This window comes from Rhinoraja longicauda, chromosome 13 (assembly GCF_053455715.1).
Source record: "Rhinoraja longicauda isolate Sanriku21f chromosome 13, sRhiLon1.1, whole genome shotgun sequence".
In the NCBI taxonomy this organism is placed as follows: Eukaryota; Metazoa; Chordata; class Chondrichthyes; order Rajiformes; family Arhynchobatidae; genus Rhinoraja; species Rhinoraja longicauda.
The window spans coordinates 49,490,146-49,517,979 of NC_135965.1; the positions used below are offsets into that span (position 1 = coordinate 49,490,146).

Consider the following 27,834-nt stretch of genomic DNA (forward strand, 5'->3'; position numbering starts at 1 on the left):
AGGATCCCACAGAGCAACATTTTCACACAGAGGGCGGTGGACATATGGAACAAGCTGCCAGAGGAGAAAGGGACAATAGCGACATTTAAAAGACATTTGGACAGATACATGGATAGGAAAGGTTTAGAGGACAAATGGGACTAGCGTAGATAGGGCATGTTGGTCAGCTTGGGCAAGTTGAGCCAAAGGGCCCATTTCTGTGCTGTATGACTCTGAAAACAATTCTACCCGTAGATGCTAAATTGGTGTGAAGCGTGCAGAGATGGGTCACCGACACGATACTTGTCAGCTGGCAACTTCACAAGCTCGCAAGTTATGGGAGTAGAATTAAGTCATCCGGCCTATTGAGTCCACTCCGCCATTCAATCTTGGCTGATCTCTGCCTCCTAATCCCATTTTCCTGCCTTCTCCCCATAACCCTTGACACCCATTCTAATCAAGAATTTGTCTATCTCTGCCCTAAAAATATCGACTGACTTGGCCTCCACAGCCCTCTGTGGCAATGAGTTCCACAGATGAACTACCTTCTGACTATAGAAGTTCATCCTCATCTTTCTAACAGAGCACCCTTTAATTCTGAGGCTATGACCTCTGGTCCTACTCTCCCACCAGTGGAAACATCTTCTCCACATCCACTCTATCTGGGCCTTTCATTATTACGCAAGTTTCAATGAGATCCCCCCTCAACCAGTGAGTACAAGCCCAGTGCTAACACACTCATTCCTGGAATCATTCTTGTAAACCTCCTCTGGAGGTTACTATGAGTGATATTTTCTTCCTCCCACTGTACACTGTGAATAGTTTATATTGTTGTATTAAAACCCTTATGATTAAAACAAAAGATCTACTTAAAATAATTTAAAGCTAACTCATTTAATACTGTACCTTAGCAAACAAATTGTAAACTCAAAACATATTATAAAATATTACTGCAACAATATATACAGTACAAATTAACTACATGTGAATTTAAAATACAGAAGCAACAGCCTTTATTTCAATGCTGCTCATCCCTCTCATGTTCATTATGGATATAACTACAGCATACAGGGAGTATTTTACACTTTGTTACAACTGATGAATATGTCACAATAGTCAATAAAAAGGAAACTAAATAATTAACATGGACCAAATCCTAAAAGAAGCTGGAATTTGCAACAACATATCATACAAACTATGGAAGCAAAGCAGTGTACAGATTCAAAGCAAAACAAGTCGCAATTAAAATAATGTACAATACCGGTCTCGGGGAAATACACTGCTCAATCTTCTTTGACAACAGTCCCTTTTTTTTGCAGCGAGTCTTGCTCACTTCAATCTTCTATAACGTTTCTGAAGAACTTAATTTGCCAGTTGCCGTCCAAATAGAGCTGCTCCATTGGTGTTGAGGTTGAAAGTGTTTCATCCATCTGCCCATTAACAGGACACTCCGCACTGAACTGTACACAATTCACCTCAGACGTAGAAAAGTCTGACTTTGGAAGTACTTACGAGGAGATCATCGTCATAGAATTTGGTCTCTATGACTACATTGCCACTGTTGGTAAGAGAGAGAGAGAGAGAAGAGTTGCAAGCTTAAACAACTCGGTAAACTGCATAGAACACAATTACAATGACAGCACACAACTATAGTAAATACTCAAAGCTGGCAGCAGCTGTGGAGAGAAGAAAAGAGTTAACATTGCAGGCCAATGATCTGTCATTGGAACCGATTATAGAAATAAGCAGATTTGAGAAGAAACGCGAGGGCAGGCGAGAACAAAATGGTGGTGCAGCGGTAGAGTTGCTGCCTCACAGCGCCAGATACCCCGGTTCCATCCTGACTACAGGTGCTGTCTGTACGGAGTTTGTACGTTCTCCCCGTGACCTGCGTGGGTTTTCTCCGAGATCTTCGGTTTCCTCCTGCACTCCAAAGACGTACATGTTTGTAGGTTAATTGGCTTGGTATAAATGTAAAATGGTCCCTGGTGTGTGTGTGTGTAGGATAGTGTTAGTGTGCGGGGATCGCTGGTCAGCTCTGCACTGTATCTCTAAACTACACCTAAAAGAAAGGGAAGGTCTGTAACAGGATAGAAAATCAGAGATATTAAAATATATAATAAAAAGGTGGTGGTAGTAGATAACAAAATGTCCAGAGGTGTAAATGCAGAATAAATATACAAAATTACCAAAGGAATATGGAAGGATGCCTGGAAATCAGATATAAAAATTCCTGGATTGCTGTTAAACAAAAATGTTTGATATTGAGCCTGGATGGAAACTGTATGGAATTTGTTGGAGGTTGGGGCACTGGTCCATGAGAAAGTTAAAACAGTTTAACAACTCTTAGTGATCAGAATGGGAGGGAAACAAAGAATTAAGTAACATGCATGGCATGTTGCACATGGCATCCTTGTGTGGTACCTCAGCTGCACTGAGGCGGAGAGGAGAGCTCTTCAGCGGGTAGTCCATAGAGCTCAGAAGACTATCGGAACACAGCTATCAGCCTTGGAGGACATCTACAACACACGATGCCTCGGAAAAGCCACCATCATTGACAAAGATGCCTCATACCCCTGCAATAGTCTGTTCGAAATTCTACCATCGGGCAGACGATACAAGGCCTTCTACGCCCGCACCTCCAGACTCAGGAACAGCTTCATCCCCAGGGCCATAGCTGCTATGAACCGGTCCTGCTGAGTCAGATGGTCACATCGCACAGTGAACCGGCACAGACCTACTTGAACTTTATACTGTTTTAAATCTGTTTCTAATTTTGTTTCACTGGGTTGTCTAAATTAATACTGATTAGCTAATTAATTTATTGCATCGTATGGGAGGCGCATTCCCAATCTCATTGTACCCTGTACAATGACAATAAAGATATATTGTATTGTATTGTATGCAGCAAGAAGCACAGAGTCAGGCTTGAATAAATAGTCAGCTCACATAAATTTTATCTTTCCAAGGTAGAACAGACTACATTTTGAGCAGTAATATAAAGTTAACAGTACAAGTCTTTTGTCACTTTATAAAGTGTTTGTGCTCAGGGGATTAGGAAGGTGGTAAAAGAAGAGCCATTGCATTTCCAATGCTTGCATAGGAAAGTGTTGCAGGAAAGGGTAAGGGTGGGTGTCAGTGGAGATGGGAGAATTAACAAGGGATGTGAGGAAACGGCAGCTTCACCAAATAGAAACATAGAAAATAGGTGCAGGAGTAGGCCATTCGGCCCTTCGAGCCTGCACCGCCATTCAATATGATCATGGCTGATCATCCAACTCAGTATCCCGTACCTGCCTTCTCTCCATACCCCCTGATCCCTTTAGCCACAAGGGCCACATCTAACTCCCTCTTAAATATAGCCAATGAACTGGCCTCAACTACCTTCTGTGGCAGAGAATTCCACAGATTCACCACTCTGTGTGAAAAGAAACTTTCTCATCTCGGTCCTAAAAGACTTCCCCCTTATCCTTAAACTGTGACCCCTTGTTCTGGACTTGCCCCAACATCGGGAACAATCTTCCTGCATCTAGCCTGTCCAACCCCGTAAGAATTTTGTAAGTTTCTATAAGATCCCCCCTCAATCTTCTAAATTCCAGCGAGTACAAATGGGACAAGAGGGAAGAATGCACCCGGCGGTGACACCACAGTGGAAGCACGCGAACATGATCAAATGGACACGGTTGGCAGGTTGCAAGGCCAGGCTTTATCTTATCATGCGCCTAGCTGTTAGAAGAGCAGGAAATGGAACAGACATATTTAAGAAGGAACTGCAAATATTGGTTTAAACCGAAGATAGACACACAAAAGTTGGAGCAACTCAGCGGGTCAGACAACATCTCTGGAGAAAAGGAATAGACGATGTTTCGGGTAGAGACCCTTCTTCAGACTGGGAGATCATTTTCAATTATGATGGGAAGAATATAAAATTGAATAAAAATAACAAAATAATTTGAAGCACTGGTATTAGGGTGGTATTGCCTGAGAAGGCAGGCACAGGTTACGGATTGTGGATGATCAGCCATGATCACAATGAATGGCAGTGCTGGCTCGAAGGGCCAGATGGCCTCCTCCTGCACCTATTTTCTATGTTTCTAGAACTGATAAAGGACCTGGGAGAATCTTTTCTGGAAGCATCCATAGGACATCTAGTCAATGTTTTGTGGGAGTCAGCAGTCATTAGCTTACTTCTGACACGTAGATAGAGTTAGACGTGATCCCTGTGAAGATGCAAGAAAGATGGATTTGGGAACAAAAATCCAGAGAGACAAGAGGATGCACTGATAACGTTAGCAAAGCACTGGGAAAAAGGAGACCTCAAAAAGGACCAGGAGAGAATGTTCCAGATAAGCAAGGGGTGTATCAGGACAGTTTTGTTTCAGGATCTTTGAGTGGAGGTGCAAGTGGACTGGTGTGCTCATAAAACTACGATATTGGAAGTTTTCAGTCGTGACTTTTAAAGGCAATGAAATCGAAGACCATCAAATAATGGGTCAATTTAATCCAAACAACAACAACCATTCTCCATGTTCGCAGCTCAACGACAAATTTGGGACTAATATTTACAAATTACACGAATCAGCAATGGGATAACCAAGTGTGACAGAATATGGCACAATCTGTGGTCTGAAGTCCAGGTCTTTTTGTCAAACACAAAGCTCCTGGTACTGTGGTATATCATGCTCTAGTTTATTCGAATAAGAGTCCCGACCCAAAACGTTGCCTGTTCATTCCCTCAACACATGATGCCTGATGCATGGAGTTAGTCCGGAACTTTGGTCTTACTCAAGATTGCACCATCTGCAGACTCTAATGCCGTGATAAATTATTGTATATGTATTGCCATGGTGTCCAATGCACCTGTAAAGCTGTGGCAAGCAAGAATTTCATTATTCCCAGTCGCGTTTGGTGCACATGATAAGTAAACACCCTCGAATCAATGTTCCTGAAAACCTCAGACGTTTCGGGTCAAGACATCTGAAGAAGGGCCTCGACCCGAAACGTCACCCATTCCTTCTCTCCAGAGATGCTGCCTGTCCCGCTGAGTTACTCCAGCTTTTTGTGTCTATCTTCAGTTTAAACCAGCATCTGCAGTTCCTTCCTACACATTTCGTAAAAACCTCTCATTAGTCATCCGAGCTGAGAAACTAAAATAGAAAATAAAACCTGCGTTTTTGTATGCATATGTGCCGTCTCCAGTGGGTGCACTGCGGACGATCTCCGCAGAGGCACAGATGTGGCGCTGGCTGTGGCAAAGGGATGGCAGAACTTTGCGTGACACGCGAGCGAAGTGGAGACTGGACCAGGCACTGACTGCAAGTATTAATGGTGCCACTCTCTGGCACAGTTCACGAGTACGACGATACTATCTACATGCACAGCATGTGTTTCTGATGAAAACTGGATAATAATGTATACATGGCCTATATTAAATAGACATAGAAACATAGAAAATAGGTGCAGGAGTAGGCCATTCAGCCCCTCGAGCCTGCACCACCATTCAATATGATCATGGCTGATCATCCAACTCAGTATCCTGTACCTGCCTTCTCTCCATACCCCCTGATCCCTTTAGCCACAAGGGCCACATCTAACTCCCTCTTAAATATAGCCAATGAACTGGCCTCAACTACCTTCTGTGGCAGAGAATTCCACAGATTCACCACTCTGTGTGAAAAAAAACTTTCTCACCTCGGTCCTAAAAGACTTCCCCCTTATCCTTAAACTGTGACCCCTTGTTCTGGACCCCTTACCCAGTTAAGCAAAGACCAAATCGCACTGCAACTCAGATATTTTACACGGGTCTTGCTGCGTCATTATTTTTTACTTGCAGTGACATGGATTATTTTGGCAATGCACGATTTAGAGCTAGGACACAATCTAGCACCCATTTAGTGAACAAATATCACTCTTTCGATGTAACATATATTGTTGAGTGCCAGATACATTACCCCAACAACTCAAATGTCTTTTTTTAAAAAAAACATTTCAGCAAGAACAGAAAATGGAAAATACTAATTTTAATCCTACATTAAACTGGAACACTCTCCTGCTTATGGGTTGGAAAAGGCACGTAATTAATTATACTGTGCTTAATCAGACCCATGGCAAGTACCAAAATCAAACATATTCTGAAGGGAATAAAATAAGCAGGCAAACTGTAGCTGGTAATCAACAAACAGCAAAACTGGATTGTAGGAGTGTGAGATATCGATCTGCACTACAATAAAACAAAATAAACAATAAAAAATAACCGATTGCAGCATAACAGAGTGCATAAAGGATATTCTAAATATGAAACAAAACGTTTAGGTGCTGAACCTAACAAGACAAGATGTGCTGGAGTTATATGTAAATAAATGTTTGAGAAATGATTCTGAATAGCTTAAATTATATAAGAAAATAACTGCAGATGCTGGTACAAATTGAAGGTATTTATTCACAAAATGCTGGAGTAACTCAGCAGGTCCGGCAGCATCTCAGGAGAGAAGGAATGGGTGACGTTTCAGGTCAAGACCCTTCTTCAGTCTGAAGAAGGGTCTCGACCCGAGACGTCGCCCATTCCTTCTCTCCCAAGATGCTGCCTGACCTGCTGAGTTACTCCAGCATTTTGTGACTGAATAGCTTAAATGCTGCTATCTTGCAGCAGAGTACAGGCCCTTCAGCCCACCTTGTCAGACCAAGTTGGCATATTGGGCTAGTCTCATTTGGCCCATTCCCATCCATATACCCTTCCAAATGTCTTAAAAGCCACAACTGTATCCACCATCAATAGCCATCAGCTTACTGCATGTAACTAAATAGTTAGTATTCTGGGATTTTACCACTGGTAGTTGAAGCCATGGTGCTCCTGACCCAAAGACCGGGTATGCATTTACAATGAAAAGTTTAAAAGACAAAGAGAAAACCCAAGACACAAATTGCTGGAGTAACACAGCAGGTCAGGCAATATCGCTGGAGAACATGGATAGGTGATATTTTTGGGTCCGAATCCTTCTTCAGACCCATAGGTCTGAATATGTCTTCTAGGCCGATCCAGGAAACATAAATTCTCCCACAGGATTCCAGTTTCTACTTGCAAGTTATTTTTGACTGAAGAACAATCATAACCCAAAACGTCACCTATCCATGTTCTCCAGAGATACTGCTTGACTGAGTTACTCCAGCACTTGGTATCTTTTCTTTGTAAGCCAGCATTTGCAGTTCCTCGTTGCTAAAGAGAGAATGCAATTTTCTGAAGTCTCCTTAGAACAAAAGACATCGCTGCTAAGGAAAGGAAGAACTTTGCAAGATAAACCTTTACCATCAATGTCATTGTTATTCAGGTGAAGTTGAGGACATTTTGTTTTGTTAAAACCAAGAATATTAAAATAAATAATCAATCAACTGCATTCTAGGGCAAAATAGCTAAAAAAACAAAACTGAAAAACAGAACCTCAGCATTCCATGAATTTTTGATCCAGCCAGTGAGAAAACTGGCTACAGGCACGATTTAACCTTCAAAGAACTGAAGTAGATATAAGAAACCCATTTTCAATAACCACTTCACCTTGCACTGTAGAATTTGTGGCTGTTTGCTTTGGTAACTTGATCTGCAATAGAACCCTCCAGTCTTTGACATGCTATGCCAGACATCGGTGGGGAAGTGAGATTGATTCAATACACTGCCATTCTGCCAAATCTATTTATTTTTTTTTACACACAAACTCTGCAGCACCAACTGAAATTCCATTGATCATACTTTAACTTTCCTAGCTGAAACAAAATGTAAAAGCATGGCGGTATTCTGTGTTACAAATAACAGAGCAGAGACATGCATTAACAAAGGGTCTAACATGCTTGACTTGCAACTTTATTGAATTACTATTAAAACACACAAAGTACTTGTGCTATAACACCAGGATAAGCACTCAACCAAGAACTATGTCAAAGTCTACCATCTTCTCCGTGGATTGTCACCTTGTCGTGGTGGAGAAGTTTGTGAGATCCTGAGAGCGATGCCGTCTGGAGCTACGCTCCTGGTAGGGTCACCCATGGCGGTAAGGTCGAGGGGGAGGTCCCTGACAAAGAGCGATCCAACCAAGACCTCAACGGTGGAACAGGCGGAGGGAGGATGGCGGCTGACTTTAGTGGAGCGTCACAACGGCTGGGAAGGCGGATGGATGAAGGCTGCGGCAGAAAAGGGTCCCCGATGGTCTTGGACTCCACGCCACTGGATCCTGACCTAGATCTGTCAAGGACCGTGTGGTGGCTGTCTGTGCACCAGTCTCCCCACGTTAAACAAAGTCACGCACAGGCGTCCTCCATAAAGGGAATACAACCTTATAGAGGACAGTCATACTCACTTCGAGTGTGCGGATGATGCCAAAGTCGTATCTATACTACCTATACCCAAGATAGGTACTGAAGTCTACCTGACCCAAATAATTTTAGCTTTCATTTATCAATGTATTTGCAGCATTGACACATTGTATGACTGACCCATTGGCCATCTTCTGAACCCAGATCATCATGCTCTAAAACCAATGCTATTTTAGGATAAAAGTGCAAATCTCTCCATTGTTCAACCCAAGATATTTTGACAGGAGGCTCGTTACATCCAGCATAAAACCACATCTTATTTTTAGCTAAACTGATCAATTCTGCAAGGACTGGGTAAGTTATACAAAGCCATAGCCACAACGATTGGGAAACAATAATCTTTGGCATAATCTTACATGTTTGATGCCATAGTAAAGAAAAACAGATGGATCTGTTTTGGGAGAGATTGAATGAAAGGAATGACACACAACAACCAAAGTGTCATTGCCTATAACTCATGGATAATCAAAGCAAGAGTTATTAGATTTAATATAAAAGGTAGACAGGTTTAAGGCCACAAGACAAAGGAGCAGAATTGGGCCATTCAGTCCGTTGACTCTACTCTGCCATTCGATCATGGCTGATCTATTTTTCCTCTCTCAACCCCACTCTCCTGCCTCATCCCCATAATCTTTGACATCCTGATTAATCAAGAACCTGTCAATCTCCGCTTTAAAAATACCCAATGACTTGGCCTCCATTACCGTTTGTGGCAATGAATTCCACAGCTTCACTTTGCCCTGGCTAAAGAAATTCCTCCTCATCTCCATGCTAAAGGGACATCCTTTTATTCTGACGCTGGGCCTTCTGGTCCCAGACACTCCCACGTAATGCAGTATATTGGTGGGTTAAAAAAAGAACCTGCATCCCTGGTGCTGGGAGGCTGCAGGTCTAATAGCAGTACCACTATACTACCTACTATGTAAACATACCCACACTCTGCATACTTGAATAACAGCCTGAATAACTTTAAAAACTATTAGCTCACAACTCAGCCTTCCTTATTTGAGAGGAACGCTGCTCCCCCTTGCCAATAGATCACAACTTCACATTCTTGCTAACAGCAATGGAAATCTTTATTGGAAACTCAACATGCCACCACATTCTTTTAATAAGATGACCCTAGTCCTATAAAGCTGCATTCAATTCAATGACCATAGTTATCATTTTGAGTCAGAGAATGGAACCAGGCCCTTCAGCTAACCACATCCATATTGACTATCATGCACCCATCTACACCAATCCTACACTGATACATTTTTTTAAAAGGTAATACAGAATGAAAACAGGACCTTTGGCCTGTCAAGTCCACACTGACCATTGCTCACTCGTTCACACTAGTTCGACCCTATCCCACATCAGCAACAGTACCAGAGAAGCCAATTAACCTCCAAACCCACACGTCTTTGGGCTGCGGGATGAAACCAATCCACCCGGAGCAAACCCACGCGGTCACAGGAGGAACGTGCAAATTCCACAGACAGCATCAGAGGTCAGGATCGAACCCAGGTTTCTGATGGCCCTGTGAGGCAGCAGCTCTACCAGCTACACCATGAGACCACCCTCCCGTATCCCTCACCCCACCATGCCAATCCTCCTGTCACTCACAACACCAGGGGCAATTTACAGACGCCAAATATCCTAGACAGATCTTTGCCATTTAGAAGAAACTGGAGCGCTTGGAGGAGACCCAGAGTCAGGGAGAAGGTACAAACTGCACACACATACCCTGCAATGTCAGGGTCAAATGCTTACTCTGAGGCTGTGGACAGCAGTGTTAATAGCTGTTCTCCCTCTGGCATTCCCATAGTGCAACCAAGAATCAATACAAAGTCAGCAGAGTTTACTTTCAATTCTTTTGCTACACAAATTAAAGCTTCATTACACAGTATCACTAATCTCAGTTTCAAAGTTGGGGAGGAAAGTTAGATAGTTAGACAAATGCTGATTTGTCAGGGAAGATGGGAGAGTGGGGGGTAGGGAAGGGGGATAAGGGGGATTAAGTCGGGGGTTGAGGGTGCTACACCCATACAGGAAAGGCTTTGGGTCCAGGGCTCCTCGGTCACACCCTCTCCCCTTCCCTGTACCGCCTTTAATTGCGCTCCCCCCCCCCCCCCCTGGAGGAGCACGGCACCACAGTGAAGGAAAAAGAAGATGGCCGCTGACAGGACGGTGTCAGTGGCTCCTTCTGCCCTTTCCCCTCCCCCCCCCCATTCCCTCCTCTCCACCCCCTCCCCCCCCCCCCCCTCTACCCCCATTGAGATTCATTTTATTTTTTAAAAGAGAATTTATTTTAAAGACAAAACACGATTTCCCCAGGTCGCAATGGAAACCCTACGAGGAACAGGCCCAACTTGGTCTAGTTAGGCTATAAAATTCATTCGCTTGGGAATACGTCACTAATTAATTGTTGGGTGGTGAAAGACAAGCTGATTTAAAAGTGACATTTGTCCTAAAGAAGATAAAAAAGACGACAATACACTTGAGGCACAAGTATAGCAGAGGAAACTTTAGAAACCATCAGTCTGAAGAAGGGTCTCGACCCGAAACGTCACCCATTCCTTCTCTCCCGAGATGCTGCCTGACCCGCTGAGTTACTCCAGCATTTTGTGAATAAACACCTTCGATTTGCACCAGCATCTGCAGTTATTTTCTTACTCTTCTTAAACTTTAGAAAGATGTCATTATGAGGATGATGCCTAGAATCTGCCTCTAGAAATAGCATTTTCAGATTCAAACCAGTTTATCGTGCAGAGGGGTGCAATGAAATTCATTGTCCGCATGAAGCTGACAGTATGTATACAGTTATGAAGAATAGCCATGTAGACAATGGCGACTGCAGGCACACAACTGTGCAAGGGAGCCAACAATAGATCATCACATCCCATCACATGGAATGCATTCCATTTAATTTTTATTCTAAGACAAAAATATAATGCACACATTAACGGCCAAGTACTAGCTACTTACGTTAAAACATTAGCTGGCATCATTTGAGACTCTGGTGCAGCTTCTATTAACGATTGCCAAGTGTTTGTCGAGTTAGGGATGACAAACCCAAATTCAAAAAACCATTCTAGGAAGAAAAAAAAGGACATGGGCTCAAAAGATTAGCTGCAACAAATATAATTTCTTATAATAATACTTTAAAAAACAATTTAATTTTACAAAATCTCTTCAGGGCATTGCATAAGGTAATACAGGCCGTGAAACACGATTCAGTTCCTGATGTTCGACTCATCACAATAAAATTCCTTCTTAATGCTCGCAGGGAATGGCATTTCCTCAATGATCTCCTAAAACAATCTGTCCTTTTCCTACACAACAGGTTAACCAGCTAGCCATCTCCTTGCACTTTATTCTGCCTTTTATCCTCTCAATAGATGATGGAACTGCAGCGGCCTCTCTGGAATTCTATTTCAATTAAAGTAGTGGAACGAAATGGAAATGCCAGGGAATAAGATTCCTGGACAAGTTAAACCCTCCCCCAACAAAGACTGTTCAAAAGGAAAGTCGCACAAATCGGAAATTTGTTACTAAAAAAAGTAAATTAACTTACAAAATCTAAAAGAATCAGTGTTGTACCGCACAGAAATGGGCCCGTCAGCACACTGCATCCATGCTCATCTTTTTGCCCATTTTCACCCAAAAATTAAATTGATGAAAAATTTAACAGATTGCATGTGATCTAATTCCACGCCTGTATTTGGTCTGTGTCCTCATGTTGCCTCTTTTAATGTCTGTCTACAGGTATCTTTAATGGAATGATTGTATACAACACTGCGGCACAGCGGTAGAGTTGCTGCCTTACGGCGAATGCAGCGCCGGTAACCCGGGTTTGATCCTGACTACGGGCGCCGTCTGTACGGAGTTTGTACGTTCTCCCTGTGACCTGCGTGGGTTTTCTCCGAGATCTTCGGTTTCCTCCCACACTCCAAAGACGTACAGGTATGTAGGTTAATTGACTGGGTTAAATGTTAAAAAAATTGTCCCTAGTGGGTGTAGGATAGTGTTAGTGTGCGGGGATCGCTGGGCGGCGCGGACTCGGTGGGCCGAAGGGCCTGTTTCCGCGCTGTATCTCTAAATCTAAACCTCTACCTCCTCTGGTAGCAAATTCAAGATATTAACCACCCTATTAAAAAAAAACAAATTTTCTTTCAAATCTGCTTTAAAACTCCTTCCTCTCACCTTAAACCCACACACTCTTGTCTTTGGTACACCCACCATACAAAAAGAAATTCCAACTATCGACTGTAGCTATGCCATTTATAATTCTATATGCCTCTTCAGGACAACTTGCGGCATTCCTTGCTGCAAGAAAAACCAAACAGTTCTATCCAATCTCTCCCTTTTTACTCTATTCTCCTCTCCTAGGTAACACCCTGGCAAACCTTCTCTGCACTCTGGAATCACATCATTCCTATAATGTGGTGACCACAACTTCACACAACAATATGGGCAGAAGGCAGGAACGGGGCACTGATTGTGGATGATCAGCCATGATCATCATGATCACCTCCCGTCTGGACTACTGCAACAGCCTCCTCTATGGCGCACCCTCAAAAATCATCAATAAACTTCAATACATTCAAACCTCCGCTGCCCGTCTACTCACACACACCTCGATCCGTGACCATATCACACCCGTCCTTTATAAACTCCACTGGCTCCCCATCCCCCAGAGAATCCAGTACAAAATCCTCCTCATAACCTACAAAGCCCTCCATAACCTGGCCCCATCCTACCTGACCGACCTCCTCCACAGGCACACTCCCACCTGCACCCTCCGCTCTGCCGCTGCCAATCTCCTATCCCCCCACATCCGGACTAAACTCAGATCCTGGGGGGACAGGGCTTTCTCCATCGCTGCTCCCACCCTATGGAACTCACTACCCCAAACCGTTAGAGACTCCCCCACACTCACCACATTCAAAACATCGCTGAAGTCTCACCTGTTCAGTACTGCCTTCAACCACTGAAGGTCACCTCACCTTCTGTCTCCTTTCTCTGTTCATTTATTTATTTACTTATTTATCTATTTATTCATTTCCCCTATGTTCTCAAAATCTCTGTAAAGCGTCTTTGAGTATATGAAAAGCGCTATATAAATAAAATGTATTATTATTATTATTATTATGATCAGCCATGATCATATTGAATGGCGGTGCTGGCTCGAAGGGTTGAATGGCCTCCTCCTGCACCTATTGTCTATTGTTTATCACATTGAATGGCGGTGCTGGCTCGAAGGTCTGAATGGCCTACTCCTGCACCTATTGTCTATCATATTGAACGGCAGTGCAGGCTCGAAGGTCTGAATGGCCTACTCCTGCGCCTATTTTCTATGTTTCTATATTAAACCTCCGGACCATCCTACCATGTGTGACTTTATTGAATATCTTGCTCGTGCAAGTGGACAACAAATACCATCCCGTCTTCCTCAGTGTTCTCAGTTCCCACCTCATAAAAACCCAACACAAATCAAATTAGTGACGCAGGATTTCCCACTTCAAAACCACACTGATCATCCCCGATCACCACAGAGTGCTGGAGGAACTTAATGGGTCAGGCAGCATCTGTGGAGGGAATGGACAGAAGGTGATTCGGGTTGGGATCCTTCCTCAGTCTGGACTAAAGGTGGATTTGAAGAAGGGTCCTGACCCGAATCATCACCTGTCCATTCCCATCACAGATGAGACCTAATGGCCGAGTTCCTCCAGCACTTTGTGCTTCGCTCAACATTCCAGCATCTGCAGTTCTGCGCTTCTCTGATAGACAATAATAGACAATAGGTGCAGGAGGAGGCCATTAGGCCCTTTGAGCCAGCACCGCCATTCAATGTGATCATGTACCCCGTTCCTGCCTTCTCCCCATACCCCCTGACTCCGCTATCCTTAAGAGCTCTATCTAGCTCTCTCTTGAATGCATTCAGAGAATTGGCCACCACTGCCTTCTGAGGTGAGAATTCCACAGATTCACAACTGACTGAAAAAGTTCTTCCTCATCTCAGTTCTAAATGGCCTACCCCTTATTCTTAAACTGTGGCCCCTTGTTCTGGACTCCCCCAACATTGGGAACATGTTTCCTGCCTCTAACGTGTCCAACCCCTTGATAATCTTATACGTTTCGATAAGATCTCCTTTCATCCTTCTAAATTCCAGTGTATACAAGCCTAGTCGCTCCAGTCTTTCAACATGACAGTCCCGCCATTCCGGGAATTAACCTAGTAAACCTACGCTGCACGCCCTCAATAGCAAGAATATCCTTCCTCATATTTGGAGACCAAAACTTCAGTACTCCAGGTGCGGTCTCGCTAGGGCCCTGTACAACTGCTGATCCCTAATCAACCCCTGGCTTTCCAAAAGTACACAAAAAGTACACAAAAGTACCCTTCTAATTTAACCAACAATTCCCTGACCAAATAAACATGCATTTGCCAGGGAACAGCAAGTGTTGCTGCCGATGACAATTGAAAGCCCAAGTGAAGATAGTTCATTAAAAATTTCAGCTTCAAGAATATTTTTGTTGCGCAAGATGAATAATATTTGTAGATATTTCTGCATCTTCATGCACAGTTGTTCAATATCATGAAATGCTAAGCGAAGCAGGATCACACTTATGAAATACATGGTCAGCAGATTGAAAATAAATTGCACCAAATGGTATCAAGTCAAGCCTATCCAGCACAGCAGCACACAACTGACACTGATGTTGCTTAATGGGAGGACACTAATCCCTCACTGATTAATGCAGGAGTAAAATAAAATATAGAGCATTTTATCTTCATAAACTTACTTGCTGACAATGCGCAGTCTCTGATTTTTTTTAAAACTTTGAAATGAAGCCACCTCCATGAAAACAGCCGAATTAGTAAATAATATTTATCCAAGTTCACATATTTTCCTTACCAGTAACATAAAAGGCTTTTGGTTCCAGTGGAAAGTTATTGTTGAATATGCTTATTATTTACTTTTATTTTGCCCAGTTAAACGGTAAATTAGACTAAAGTCTCACAATTATTCCCTCTTTGTCCTGATGCAGAGTCTGGATCTGAAAAGTTGGGGCAGCACAGTGGTGCAGCAGTAGAGTTACTGCCTCACAGCACCAAAGACACTGGTTCGATCCTCACTACGGGAGTTGTCTGTACGGACTTTATACGTTCTCCCTGTGACCTGCGTGGGTTTCTCCGGGAGCTTTGGTTTCTTCCCCACACTCCAAAGACATTCAGGCTTGTAGGTTAAATGACTTTGGTAAAAATTAGAAAAAGTCCCTAATGTGTGTAGGATAGTGCTAGTGTACGGGGAATAGAAACATGGAAAATAGGTGCAGGAAGAGGCCATTTGGCACTTCGAGCCAGCACCGCCATTCATTGTGATCATGGCTGATCATCCACAATCAGTAACCCGTGCCTGCCTTCTCCCCATGTTCCTTGATTCCACTAGCCCATAGAGCTCTATCTAACTCTCTCTTAAATTCATCAAGTGATTTGGCCTCCATGCCCTCTGCGGCAGAGAATTCCACAAATTCACAACTCTCGGTGAAAAAGTTCCTTCTCACCTCAGTTTTAAATGGCCTCCTCTTTATTCTTAGACTGTGGGCCCTGGACTCGCCCAACATTGGGAACATTTGTCCTGCATCTAGCCTGTCCAGTCCTTTTATAATTTTATATGTCTCTATAAGATGATCGGTAGCCAGTGCAGACTTGATGGGGCGAAGGGCCCTTTTTCGCATTGTATCTCTAAAGTTGACTTGCATCATTTGCTATTGGTGCCTGACCCACTGAGTTCTTCCAGCATTGTATGTCACTTTTCTAATTTTTAATGCATGAAGTCAGCACTTGAATATTCCTTAACACAGATCATTATTAACATCACATTGCAGCAAAACTTAAGGTAATCACCTTTTAGGCACTAAGGTAGAGACAAAATGCTGGAGTAACTCAGTGGGTCAGGCAGCATCTCTGGAGAGAAGGAATGGGTGACGTTTCCGGTAGAGACACTTCTTCAGATTGAAGGAGTTCGACCCAAAACGTCACCTATTCCTTCTCTCCAGAGATGCTGCCTGACCCACTGAGTTACTCCAGCATTTTGTCTCTACCTTGGATTTAAACCAGCAGCTGCAGTTTTTTTTTCCTACCTTCTAAGCACTGCCCTTTGAAGAAAACTTTTTGTTCTAGCCTGAATTTTTCCATCTGTTCAGATGAAGAAAAGTTTAATTCTCTCGAAACGGCTTTACATTTCAGGATTTTTTTAGGAACCCGTGCTGTGTAGAAGACGAATGAAAGATTTCAGTTCAGACATGTAAATTCTAAAACAATTTACTAGATGTATAAACAAAGATTTGGGCGACAACAGGAGCTAAGCACAGAGAATGAATTGCATACAAAAGATTCAAAATTAAGATATGCTTCTACACAAAAATAAGGAAACTGCTAATTTCTCCCCCATTCTGAAATTTCTACAAACCACATCTTAAAAAAAAAAAATCAGAAAACCCAAACAGCCTGAGCAAATTCACGTGATTTTATATGTAAAAAGATAGTTAACCATATTTGTTTGTTGATACATCTTACAGCTCAAACAGTTGATATAAAATATGGAAGTATTATTTGTTCACCATTTAGGCTATTTTTTGCAGGAAAACGGTGGGAGTGTTTACATATGCAATTAATGTACATACTGAAGTGGCTAGGCATGTATATGCAGCTATCTCCTTGGCAATCTCAAGATAAAGGATAACTTCAACACCTAATGAGCTAATTTCCTGAAAAATGCACCAGTGTTAAAAGTGGAAGCAAGTGCTTTAAATGCATTTCAGTTTATTTTTTAATGTGGTCATCTATCAGCAGTGGATGAAATGACCAGTTTTCTTTAATCAAATACCTCACTGTCCGTAGACATTTATTAATAACAATTTATTCCACAATGCAAGGCGATCCAGGAATTCAGATTATAAAAACTAGTAAAATCTGCATTATTGGTTAACCAAATCATTAAGAGTCTGTACAGGACTTGGGTTAATTTCTAGATGAAAAGAATTGGAAAAAACTACAACATGTCAAGTGTATTAAATCTGGTGTAGATTTATCGTCAGAATATTTTGCAAAATTAAGCTCTTTATCATTAGAACCCATCGTTACGGTACCTTCATGCTCCACTCCTGGTAGCGAAAGATCTTCCATGCCCTGCCACAATACCTTCCCTGTCTCAGCATCACGCAGATTCATCCAGTTACTGAAGAACCGATTTGTTAAGTAAATAAAAGTCTGATATATCACGAATGTAATAACTCCCCGAACAATATTACTCCATTGCTGCTTATCGTTGTAGCAAACTACTTACGATACAATGCAATAACTTCCCCATACTTCCAAATTACATGATTGTACTGTATAGCCAACATGTGTAAAAGCCATATAAAAATATCCTGAAGGGTCTCGACCCAAAACATCACCCATTCCTTCGCTCCAGTGATGCTGCCTGTCCCGCTGAGTTACTCCAGCATTTTGTGTCTATCTTCTTTAAAAATATCCACAAGTCACTCCATCTTTACATTTGTGATAAGAGATGTACAATTTGAAAACAACTTTTATTTCAAATACTTTTGCACAGGATTAGACTGTAAAGTACCTCTGATCAGTCAGTCTAGTTTATTGTCACGTGTACCGAGGTACAGCGAAAACCTTTTTGTTGCCTGCTACCTAGTCAAAAGAAAGACAATACATGATTACAATCGATCCATTTACAGTGTATAGATACATAAGGGAATAACGTTTAGTGCTAAGGTAAAGCCAGCAAAGTCCGATCAAGGATAGTCAGGGGGACATCAAAGAGGTAGATAGTAGTTCAGCACTGCTCTCTGGTTGTGGTAGGATGATTCAGTTGCCTGATAACAGCCAAAGTCCCCACAGAAACAAAATAATTTTAATACAGAATGGAAAATGGCTTTAAAAAATGTATTAGACCATTCATTTTACTTAGTGAACTGCAATTGCTGCCATACAGAAAAACAATGTAAATATGAAGACATTCTGTTTGCCATAGTATTGCTATTAGAAAATCAAGCTGCATTATAAACTTCAAGAAACTATTTCATTGATTGCTGGCAGATCTTTCTGGCTCTAGGATATCTATCAATTCCTTCTCAATTGTAATAATAATTATTTTTTAAATCCTACTTTTAAACATGCTTCTGCAACATTAAAAATAGCTACTTAAAAACAAACACCAAATTTCAAAACCTGATCAAGAAGTCACAATTATGTGGCCCATGAGAGGGGAAATTGGGAAGACAAATATTCTTGCCATGACATCACCACCAAAACCAATTGTTAAATGAGAGGATACACACAAAATGCTGAAATAACTCAGCAGGACAGACAACATCTCAGGATAGAAGGAACGGTGAGACCCTTCTTCAGACAGAGTCAGGGGAGAGGGAGATACAGAGGGAGATACAGAGGGAAGTGCAAGATGTGAAAACAAGATAAAGAGGATGAGGCTCAAGGAAAAAGTAGAATAGATCATTGTTAGCTGTGAGAAGGTAACAAAGCAAACAGATAAAATGTAAACGAGGTCAGACTAGACGGAGAATTGGGAAGGGGGAGGGATGGAGTGGGGAAGCAAGGGTTACTTGCTTTAGAGAAGTTAGAGAAGTCAACATTCATACCGCTGGGGTATAAACTGCCCAAGCAAAATACGAGTTATAGTCATGGAGTGATACAGTGCAGAAACAGGCCCTTCGGCCCAACATGCCCACACCGGCCAACTTGTCCCAGCTACACTAGTCCCACCTGCCTGCATTTAGTCCATACTCCTCCAAACTTGTCCTATCCATGATAGTTGGTCCTTCAATTTGCGCTGGGCGTCACTCTGACAATGGAGGCGGCCCAGGACAGAAAGGTCTGTGTGGGAATGGGAGTTAAAGCGTTTAGCAACCGGGAGATCAGGTAGGTTTAGTCGTGGAAGAGGGCAATGACTCTAGTGAAATCAGGGGAGGGAAATTCCAGCTCCAACTAGAAGTGAACAGACACCGCCATAAACTAATCAAAATTGGATTAACAGCGGTCAACATATTGGAGTAGGTTTAGGATTATTACTGTCACGTGCACCAGGGCACAGTGTACGAGACGTTAGCAGCGATCCCCACACACTAACACCATCCTACACTCTCGGGACAATTTACAATTACACCAAGCTAATTAACCTACAAACCTGTACATCTTTGGAGTGTGGGAGGAAACCAAAGATATCGGAGAAAACCCACGGGGAGAACGTACAAACTCCGTACAGGCAGCACCCGTAGTCGGGATCAAACCCGAGTCTCCGATGCCGTAAGCGCCGTAAGGCAACAACTCTACCGCTGCGCCACCGTGCCGGTCCTAGGGTAGAGCATCCATGGAAAACACAGGGGAGAACACGCAATCTCTGCATTTACCCCAAATTAGTATCGAGCCTACATCACCGGAGCTGTGAAACAGCAGCATGGCAGGCTTTCCAATCTAAGACATTTCATAGCGATTCTTGATTTATTTCTAATGTTCACTCAGTGTGCAAAATGTGTGAAATTTAACTGAAGGTGCATGGAATTACAAATGGCGTTTTACAACAAAGAGTAATTCAGCACATCAGACAGCATCTCTGGAGAACATGGATAGGATCTGAAGAATGGTGCTGATCCAAAACCTCACCTATCCATGTCATCCAGCCTGACCTGCTGAGTTACTCCAGCACTTTCCTTTTTGAGCTTATAATGTAATCTGCAATTTCAGATCCTAACTTGGGCAATTCTAATGTGATGGAAGAAAACTGCAGATGGTGGTTAAAATCGAAGGTAGAGACAAAGTGGTGGAGTAACTCAGCGGGTCAGGCAGCATCTCGGGAGAGAAGGAATGGGTGACGTTTTGGGTGGAGACCCTTCTTCAGACCCTACACCTGAAACGTGACCCATTCCTTTTCTCCCGAGATGCTGCCTGACCCGCTGAGTTACTCCAGCATTTTGTATCTACCTTGGGCCATTCTAAGTTGTAGAAAGGAACTACAATGCAGTCTAAAGGGTCTCAACCCTAAACATCGAGCATTTTGTGTCTATCTTGGGCAATTCTATTACTCTTTAGCTCCTGTAATATTTGAGGGAAGCAGTCCTTAACTCCAGTGGCTCCCCTAGCAAGATCCCAAGCCACAGACAGGGGGGGGGAAAACCCACACTTTTCGATTGAAATGTGCTTAAGCGTATTTGGATTTCTTTTACCTTGCATAACAGATGGTGCTTCTATTATTAGACCGTCTTTATCTGTTCAGCGCTGCCCAGGATTCAATTGAGAAGATAATGAGGAAATTGAACAGAAGACTTAAAACAACATTTACCCAAAGTAGAAGGCGCTGAATTTTCATCTGTTAACCTCTACAGTCATTCCCAGGGATGGAGGGCAATGGTAACACAGAAGTATGGAAGACAAAAATATTCTGTGCAGGAATCGTATGGAACAGAAAAACAGTTAACATTGAGACAAACGTAGAAAATCCAGAATGTACACAGAAAGCCACTGTTCTTATGTAAAAATCAGTAAATCTTCACAGGTTCATGTGATAGGAGCAGTTAGGCCATTCCAGCCATCAGTCTACTCCGCCATTCAATCATGGCCGATCTATCTCTCCCTCCTAACCCCATTCCCCTGCCTTCTCCCCATAACCCCTGACACCCGCATTAATCAAGAATATATCTGTTTCTGCCATACAAATATCTATTGACTTGGCCTCCACAGCCATCTGTGGCAATGAATTCCACAGATTCACCGCCCTCTGACTAAGGATACGTGGACACAAGGAAGTGCATGCAGACGCTGGAATCTTGAGCAAAACACAAAATGGTGGCGGGTTTGGACTGACGATGTTATACACAGGTCAGAATCCTTCTTCTGACACCATAGTCCTTCAGAGTCTGACGAAGAGCCCAAACACAAAACGTCATCAGTCCATTCCCTCCACGAATGCTTGCTGCCTGTGCCGCCGAGTTCCACTAGCACTTTGTTTTGGTACAGAACAAGATGTCAAGTTCAAGTTCTTCATCAGAACCAAGAGACTTCCAACCATCTTTCAACCTCCAAGTCAGGTTAAGGGTAGACTCTCAAAACTACGTAATCCGCAATCTCTTCTTCACTCTGGTCAAATTAACTTTAACTTGTAAACCTCGTTCACCTGAAGACTCAAGTCTACACTTCTCATATGCAATGACACCGGGGGTTGACTCGTTTAACCTGCATTCAAATGGGAATGAATGAAATTGTATCCTTTCGGCTGTTCCTTGAAGCTTTACAGGAGGCAATAATTTTAAAGACAATTTAAAATCCATTCTTTCCATCTCAAGATAACGATCTTTTTAAAGACACATGCAAAATTAATATCCTTGAAAGAACTAAATAGCTAGCTCGCTGTTATTTTTAAGTCAAGGTCATCCTAGAATATATACATGACTGCCAAAGTCAAGCCACCAGCAACTTTCAGTTTTAAACCACAGCTGTACATAACAAAAGAAATGTAGCACAAGCACTTCTTTGATTCCCCAAAACATTAGTTTCTGACATGTTCTGGCACTCACTGTCTCCAGCAGCTGCTGGCAGTTCTGTGTGCATCTGCACATGTAGCACCAGCAGATCCAGAGAGAGCTTGCCCAGTGTTACATCAGCTCAACTGACTGTATATCAACCATAAACTTATAGCCCCATTCAAACACAAAGTGGAACTAACTCTTATTTCATAATTTCCTCCCAATTTAAGATTTATTGATTTTGATCAATTAAGATGGACTGAACAGGGCTAATATTACCTTGCAATTATGCTAAAATATTACAGCACAAATGAGAAAATATAGTCACACAGAAACTTGAGAGCGTTTATTCCATCTTCCACACATTTGTAAATTAAGTACCTGCCGATGACACTTTCAAGTCTAATATCAAATACAACAGTGCTAGGAAAGTTATGACATAATTCCCTAAAAAAAAACTTTACCCTTTCTTTTAAACTATTTCCCATCTATTGATAATGATCTCGACCAATGCCAACCAAACAAATCACTAAAGTTCGGGACCCAGGTGTCAGCATACCCTTCCAGCACTGGATACTTAACTTTCTGACCCACAGATCCCAGCATCTGCAGTTATTTGTGCCTCCGTGAAACATGTATCTCTATATCTATCTACCCATCCACCTATCCACATCTACGCCAATGTACTGAGCTGAAACTGGATATGAATTGAAATTAAGCTGTAATGACATTTCATAATCATTTCACTTAGAAATTACATAATTACAGAAAGGTTCTGATGTGAATGGATGCTACTTGGCCTGTTGAATCTACGCTGGCTCCATTGCCAAACAGTACAGCTCAGGGAACAATTAATCAGGTTATAAACACTACATTAGGAAGTTTAGTTTAGCCCCACAGCCTTGCCACAACTAGGCAACGTCTTTCCCTACGATCACCAATCCAGCAGCCTTCTGAAAGCTACACTCTGCCTCCATTGCTGGCCAATCCATGTCTTCAGCACTCTTCATTCACACTTAAGATTCTAATTTCAGACTGAACCAAATCATTTTCAAACTCCACAAAATTCTATATTATGATCACTATTCCCGAAAAAACACCTCTACCAACAGGTCAAGCTGCTGCTTTTCATTACACAAGACCGGACCTGAAGTAGCCTCTACCCTTTCGTCTATTGATCCGAGAAAAGATCTATTATAAATCCCTTGAATTATCACTATTTGTTTTGCCCTGCTGATGTAGATTAGTGGACAACTGTAACGGTCACAGTAACATACTCTTCCGCTAGTTTAATATTCAGATTTAAACTACACCCTGCATTAACATTCCTGGTTATGGGTCTGTACTAATATTTTATACCTCCTTCTGTTTTTGCGTTCCCCACTTTTAGATGATCTACCTACTGCTTTATCCCACCGTTTAATATCAGGGCAAAACTTCCCTATTCTCAATGGTGCCCACCTCCTTTGAAAGTTAAACATTCTGAACTAATTAATTCCCAAAGCTGATCACTTTGCATCCATTGCTCCTTAACACCTACTAGATCATATCCCTTAACGTCTATTGTGTTGTATAATCAACTATCTAGTCATGAACACAGCGTGCATTTAATGAAAAAAAGACACAAAGTGCTGGAGTAACTCAGCGAGTCAGGCCACATCTGTGGAGAACATAGATAGGTGACGTTTCAGGTCAGGACCCTTCTTCAGGGATGGTGCTTGACCAACTGAGTTGCTCCAGCACTGTGTCTTTTCTACAATTAGGCATTTAATGAAACTGCTTTTAACTCTGTCTTATTACCATCCTCCCTTGCAGGCTCCGATTATCATTACCCACTTTGCCACACTGGACCACTATTTTCTCTCTCTTTTCTAACTGTCTAAACTTTTCTCCATTAGAAGCCGCTCCCCTCCAAAGAGACTATTTAGAGGAACAAGAGACTGCCGATGCTGGAATTTTTAGCAAAATTCATGGTGCTGCAGGAACTCAATATCTGGAAAGGGAATGGACAGATGTTGCTTCAGTTTGGAACCCTTCTTCAGATTGATTCAGCACTATTTAGAAAAAAATCAATTTCCACAGAACTGGTTGGTCAATGCACTGGAACAGATACCAGTCCAATTGAAATGAAGCCCATCCCAATGGAACAGCTTGCACTTACCATTACACCGGTGTCAATGCTCCATTAGTTGAAACATTTCCAAATCTTTACATCAATTCCCTCATCTTATTTGCCCCACGATAATTCACGCACAGCTCAGGGTGCAGGCCAGAGATTACCACCTTTGTCGCTCCACTTTTTAAATTTGAATCCCAGTTGCTAATCCGCTTCAGTGTAGCCTTTAATAATTTTATTAGATCTCACAACCAGACTAACTTCACCAATAGCTGCTCAAGATTCCAGCATCTGCAGTTCCTTGTGTAGGAAGGAACTGCAGAGTCAGAGTGATACAGCGTGGAAACAGGCTCTTCAGTCCAACTTGCCCACACCGGCCAACATGTCCCAGCTACACTATTCCCATCTGCCTGTGTGTGATCCATATCCCTCCAAACCTGCCCAATCCATGTATCTGTCTAGCTGTTTCTTAAATGTTGGGTTAGTCCCTTGCCTCAACTACCTCCTCTGGCAGTTTGCTCCATCCACCCACCACCTTTTGCGTGAAAAGTTACCCCTCGGATTCCTATTAAATCTTGACCCCCTTCACCTTAAACCCATGTCCTCTGGTCCTCAATTCACCTACTCTAGGCAAGAGACTGTGCATCTACTCAATCTATTCCTTTCATGATTTTATACACAGGCGTAGATGCTGGTGTAGTTAGAGATACAAGGAACTGTGGAAGATAGACACAGAGTGCTGGAGTAATTCAGTGGGTCAGGCAGTATCTCTGGAGAAAAGGAATGGGTGACGTTTCAGGTTGGAACTCTTCTTCAAACTGGAGTCTGAAGCAAAACGTCACCTATTCCTATTCTCCAGAGATGCTGCCTGACCCAGAGTTACTCCAGCATTTTGTTTCCACAGTTCCGTGCAGCTCTAACTACTCCAACATCTTGCTTCTTGACTCAGCAAACCACCAACCAATTGTGAATTCTGGTCCCGACTTGAAACATCACCAGTCCATTGCCTCTCAGGTGCTGAGTGACTCCTGCACTTTGTATTCTAACCCACTAGAATTATCATGAGGTTTAAAAATGCTGTGTCTGATTGCAAGGTAAAATCACACCGCACATTAAAAGGACAACCCAATAGCAATTGAAACAAAACCCAGTCTAAATCAAGCCTGTGAAATAAGGGGATATCTCCAGCAACAATCAAATATGAATGGTTTCCTTCAGAGCATTATAGGAGCAGAATTAGGCCATTCAGCCCATCAAGTCCACTCCGCCATTCAATCATGGCTGATCTATTTTTCCCTCTCAACCCCATTCTCCTGCCTTCTCCCCATAACCCCTGACATCCTTACTAATCAAGAATCTGTTAATCTCAGCCTTTAAAAATCCATTAACTTGAGCTCCACAGTCTGTGGCAATGAATTCTACCCTCTGACCAAAGAAATTCCATCTCATCTACTTTCTGAAGGTACATCCTTTTATTCTGAGGCTATCACCTCTGGTCCTAGACTCTCCCACTATTCAGATGATTTGCTGCAAATTTACTGAATATACATATTTAGCTTAAGAAAATAACTGCAGATGCTGATACAAATCGAAGGTATTTATTCACAAAATGCTGGAGTAACTCAGCAGGTCAGGCAGCATCTCAGGAGAGAAGGAATCGGTGACGTTTCGGGTCGAGACCCTTCTTCAGACTGAAAAAGGGTCTCGACCCGAAACGTCACCCATTCCTTCTCTCCCGAGATGCTGCCTCACCTGCTGAGTTACTCCAGCATTTCGTGAATACATATTTAGCTCAATGTGAGGTTTTTTTCTTCCAAAGGCCAAATTATCCAAATTCAACAATGACTATAACTGACACCAACACTCCTTGGCTCCAAGTACCTTCTTGAGGGACTGAGGGGATTTACGTGCAGGAGTCAGCTTCAGCAGCCGAGGCCTAGTGCAGGCCCCAGTCTGTCCACACACACCCTGTGCAGGCCTGGTCAATCTCCAAGGACCCACACACATCCAGCATGGGCCCCAGGCCTCTCACATCCAGTGCAGGCTACATCCTGCTCCCAATGCCGCACAAACCAAGTACAGGCCTGGCCTGCCTCCAGGGCCACGACACACTGCGTAGACACCAGCCTGTCCCCAAAGACCTACATACCCAGTACAGACCTCAGGTCCCACAGAGCAAGTGCAGGCCTAGCTCATCTCCAAAGCCTCACTGCCAGATGCAGACCCCCACACCCCATGCACCCCCTTCTGGTAGACCAGAGGCCCAAAGACCAACTAGTCAATCCCCAAGTTCCCACATGCCCAATGCAGACCCCCAGGGCCTGAGCCAAAGAAACCACACGTCCAGTGCAAGCCCCAGGCCTGTCTAGCCCACCCCACACACCCACCCAGGCACCAGTCCCACCCTCAAGGACCCACATCCCCCAGGGCAGCGCAGGCCCCCAGGCCTGTCTCACCCACCCGTCTCACCCCACCCAGGCACCAGGCCCACCCTCAAGGACCGACATTCCTCAAGGCCAGGCCTACCTTTAGAGTCCCACAACCCCCACAGAGGACAAGCCCCCCAGGCCTGTCTCACCCACCCCACACACCCAGCGAGCCACCAGGCCCACCCTCAACGCCCCACATCCCCCCCAAGGCAGGGCAGGCCCCCATGCCTGTCTCCTAGGCCCCACACCCCCAGGCCTACCCCCAAAGTCCGTACCCAAGGCCCAATACCCCCAAGCCGGGACCCACGCACTTAAACCAAGCCCTAGGCCTTTCCCTAAGTCCCATTCCAAAGGCCCCACACCCGCAGGCCAGGTCCCAGGCTTGTCCCCAAGGCCCCACACCCCACGCCAGGCCCTACACCCCAAGGCCCCACACCCCCAGGCCAGGCCCCACCCCCCCCCCCCAGGCCGGGCCCCAAGACCCCACACCCCCAGGTCAGGCCCCACACGCTTAAACCAGCCCCTAGGCCAGGCATGTCCCCAAGACCCATTCCCTAAGGCCCCACTCCCCCAGGCCGGGCCCCATGGCCCCCCCCCCCCCCAGGCCCCACTCCCCCAGGCCTGTCCCCAAGGCCCCACTCCCCCAGGCCCCACACCCCCCCCCCCCCCCAGGCCCCACTCCCCCAGGCCTGTCCCCAAGGCCCCACTCCTCCAGGCCGGGCCCCATGGCCCCACACCCCCCCCCCCCCCCCAGGCCCCACTCCCCCAGGCCTGTCCCCAAGGCCCCACTCCTCCAGGCCGGGCCCCATGGCCCCACCCCCCCCCCCCCCCAGGCCCCACTCCCCCAGGCCTGTCCCCAAGGCCCCACTCCCCCAGGCCCCCCCCCCCCCCCCCAGGCCCCACTCCCCCAGGCCTGTCCCCAAGGCCCCACTCCCCCAGGCCGGGCCCCATGGCCCCACCCCCCCCCCCCCAGGTCCCACTCCCCCAGGCCTGTCCCCAAGGCCCCACTCCCCCAGGCCGGGCCCCATGGCCCCACACCGGGCCCCAAGGCTCCTCACCACAAGGCCAGGCCCCACAAGCTTAAACCAGCCCCTAAGCCGGCCGGGCGCTAGGCCCCTCTCTCTCACACACACACACACACACAAGGATACAGCTTGAAGCCCTTCAGGATCTCCATGGCCCGGTCTTCCTTCGAAGACATGGCGGGCTCCCGCAACGCTCACTGTCTCTGTGTCTCTCCCTGCGGCAGCTGTGGGCGGCGGGATTTATGGTGGCGGCCCTGAGGGGGTGCTGGGCTGGGCTGGGCTGGGCTGGGCCGGGCTGGCGGACGGACTGCAGGCGGCGGCGGGCGGGGAGACAACAAGCTGATTATCTCCACAGCAACGTCGCGCTCGCCGCCGCTGGACC

The 27,834-nt window shown here is 44.3% G+C and overlaps 1 protein-coding gene across 2 annotated transcripts; it reads right to left on the minus strand.

The window, feature by feature from the left end:
* pde6d (phosphodiesterase 6D, cGMP-specific, rod, delta) lies at positions 1 to 27,834 on the minus strand. Of its 2 annotated transcripts, XM_078410092.1 has the most exons (5): positions 27,579 to 27,834; positions 17,482 to 17,570; positions 16,474 to 16,599; positions 11,311 to 11,416; positions 6 to 1,537 (listed from the first exon to the last, which is right to left on the minus strand). In XM_078410092.1, exons 1-5 carry the CDS (start codon positions 27,626 to 27,628, stop codon positions 1,456 to 1,458), a joined length of 453 nt encoding a protein of 150 aa, XP_078266218.1. In that variant the 5' UTR covers positions 27,629 to 27,834; the 3' UTR covers positions 6 to 1,455. The 2 variants fall into 2 exon arrangements, with proteins under 2 accessions (XP_078266219.1, XP_078266218.1); XM_078410093.1 differs by lacking the exon at positions 16,474 to 16,599 and having other exon boundaries at positions 1 to 1,537.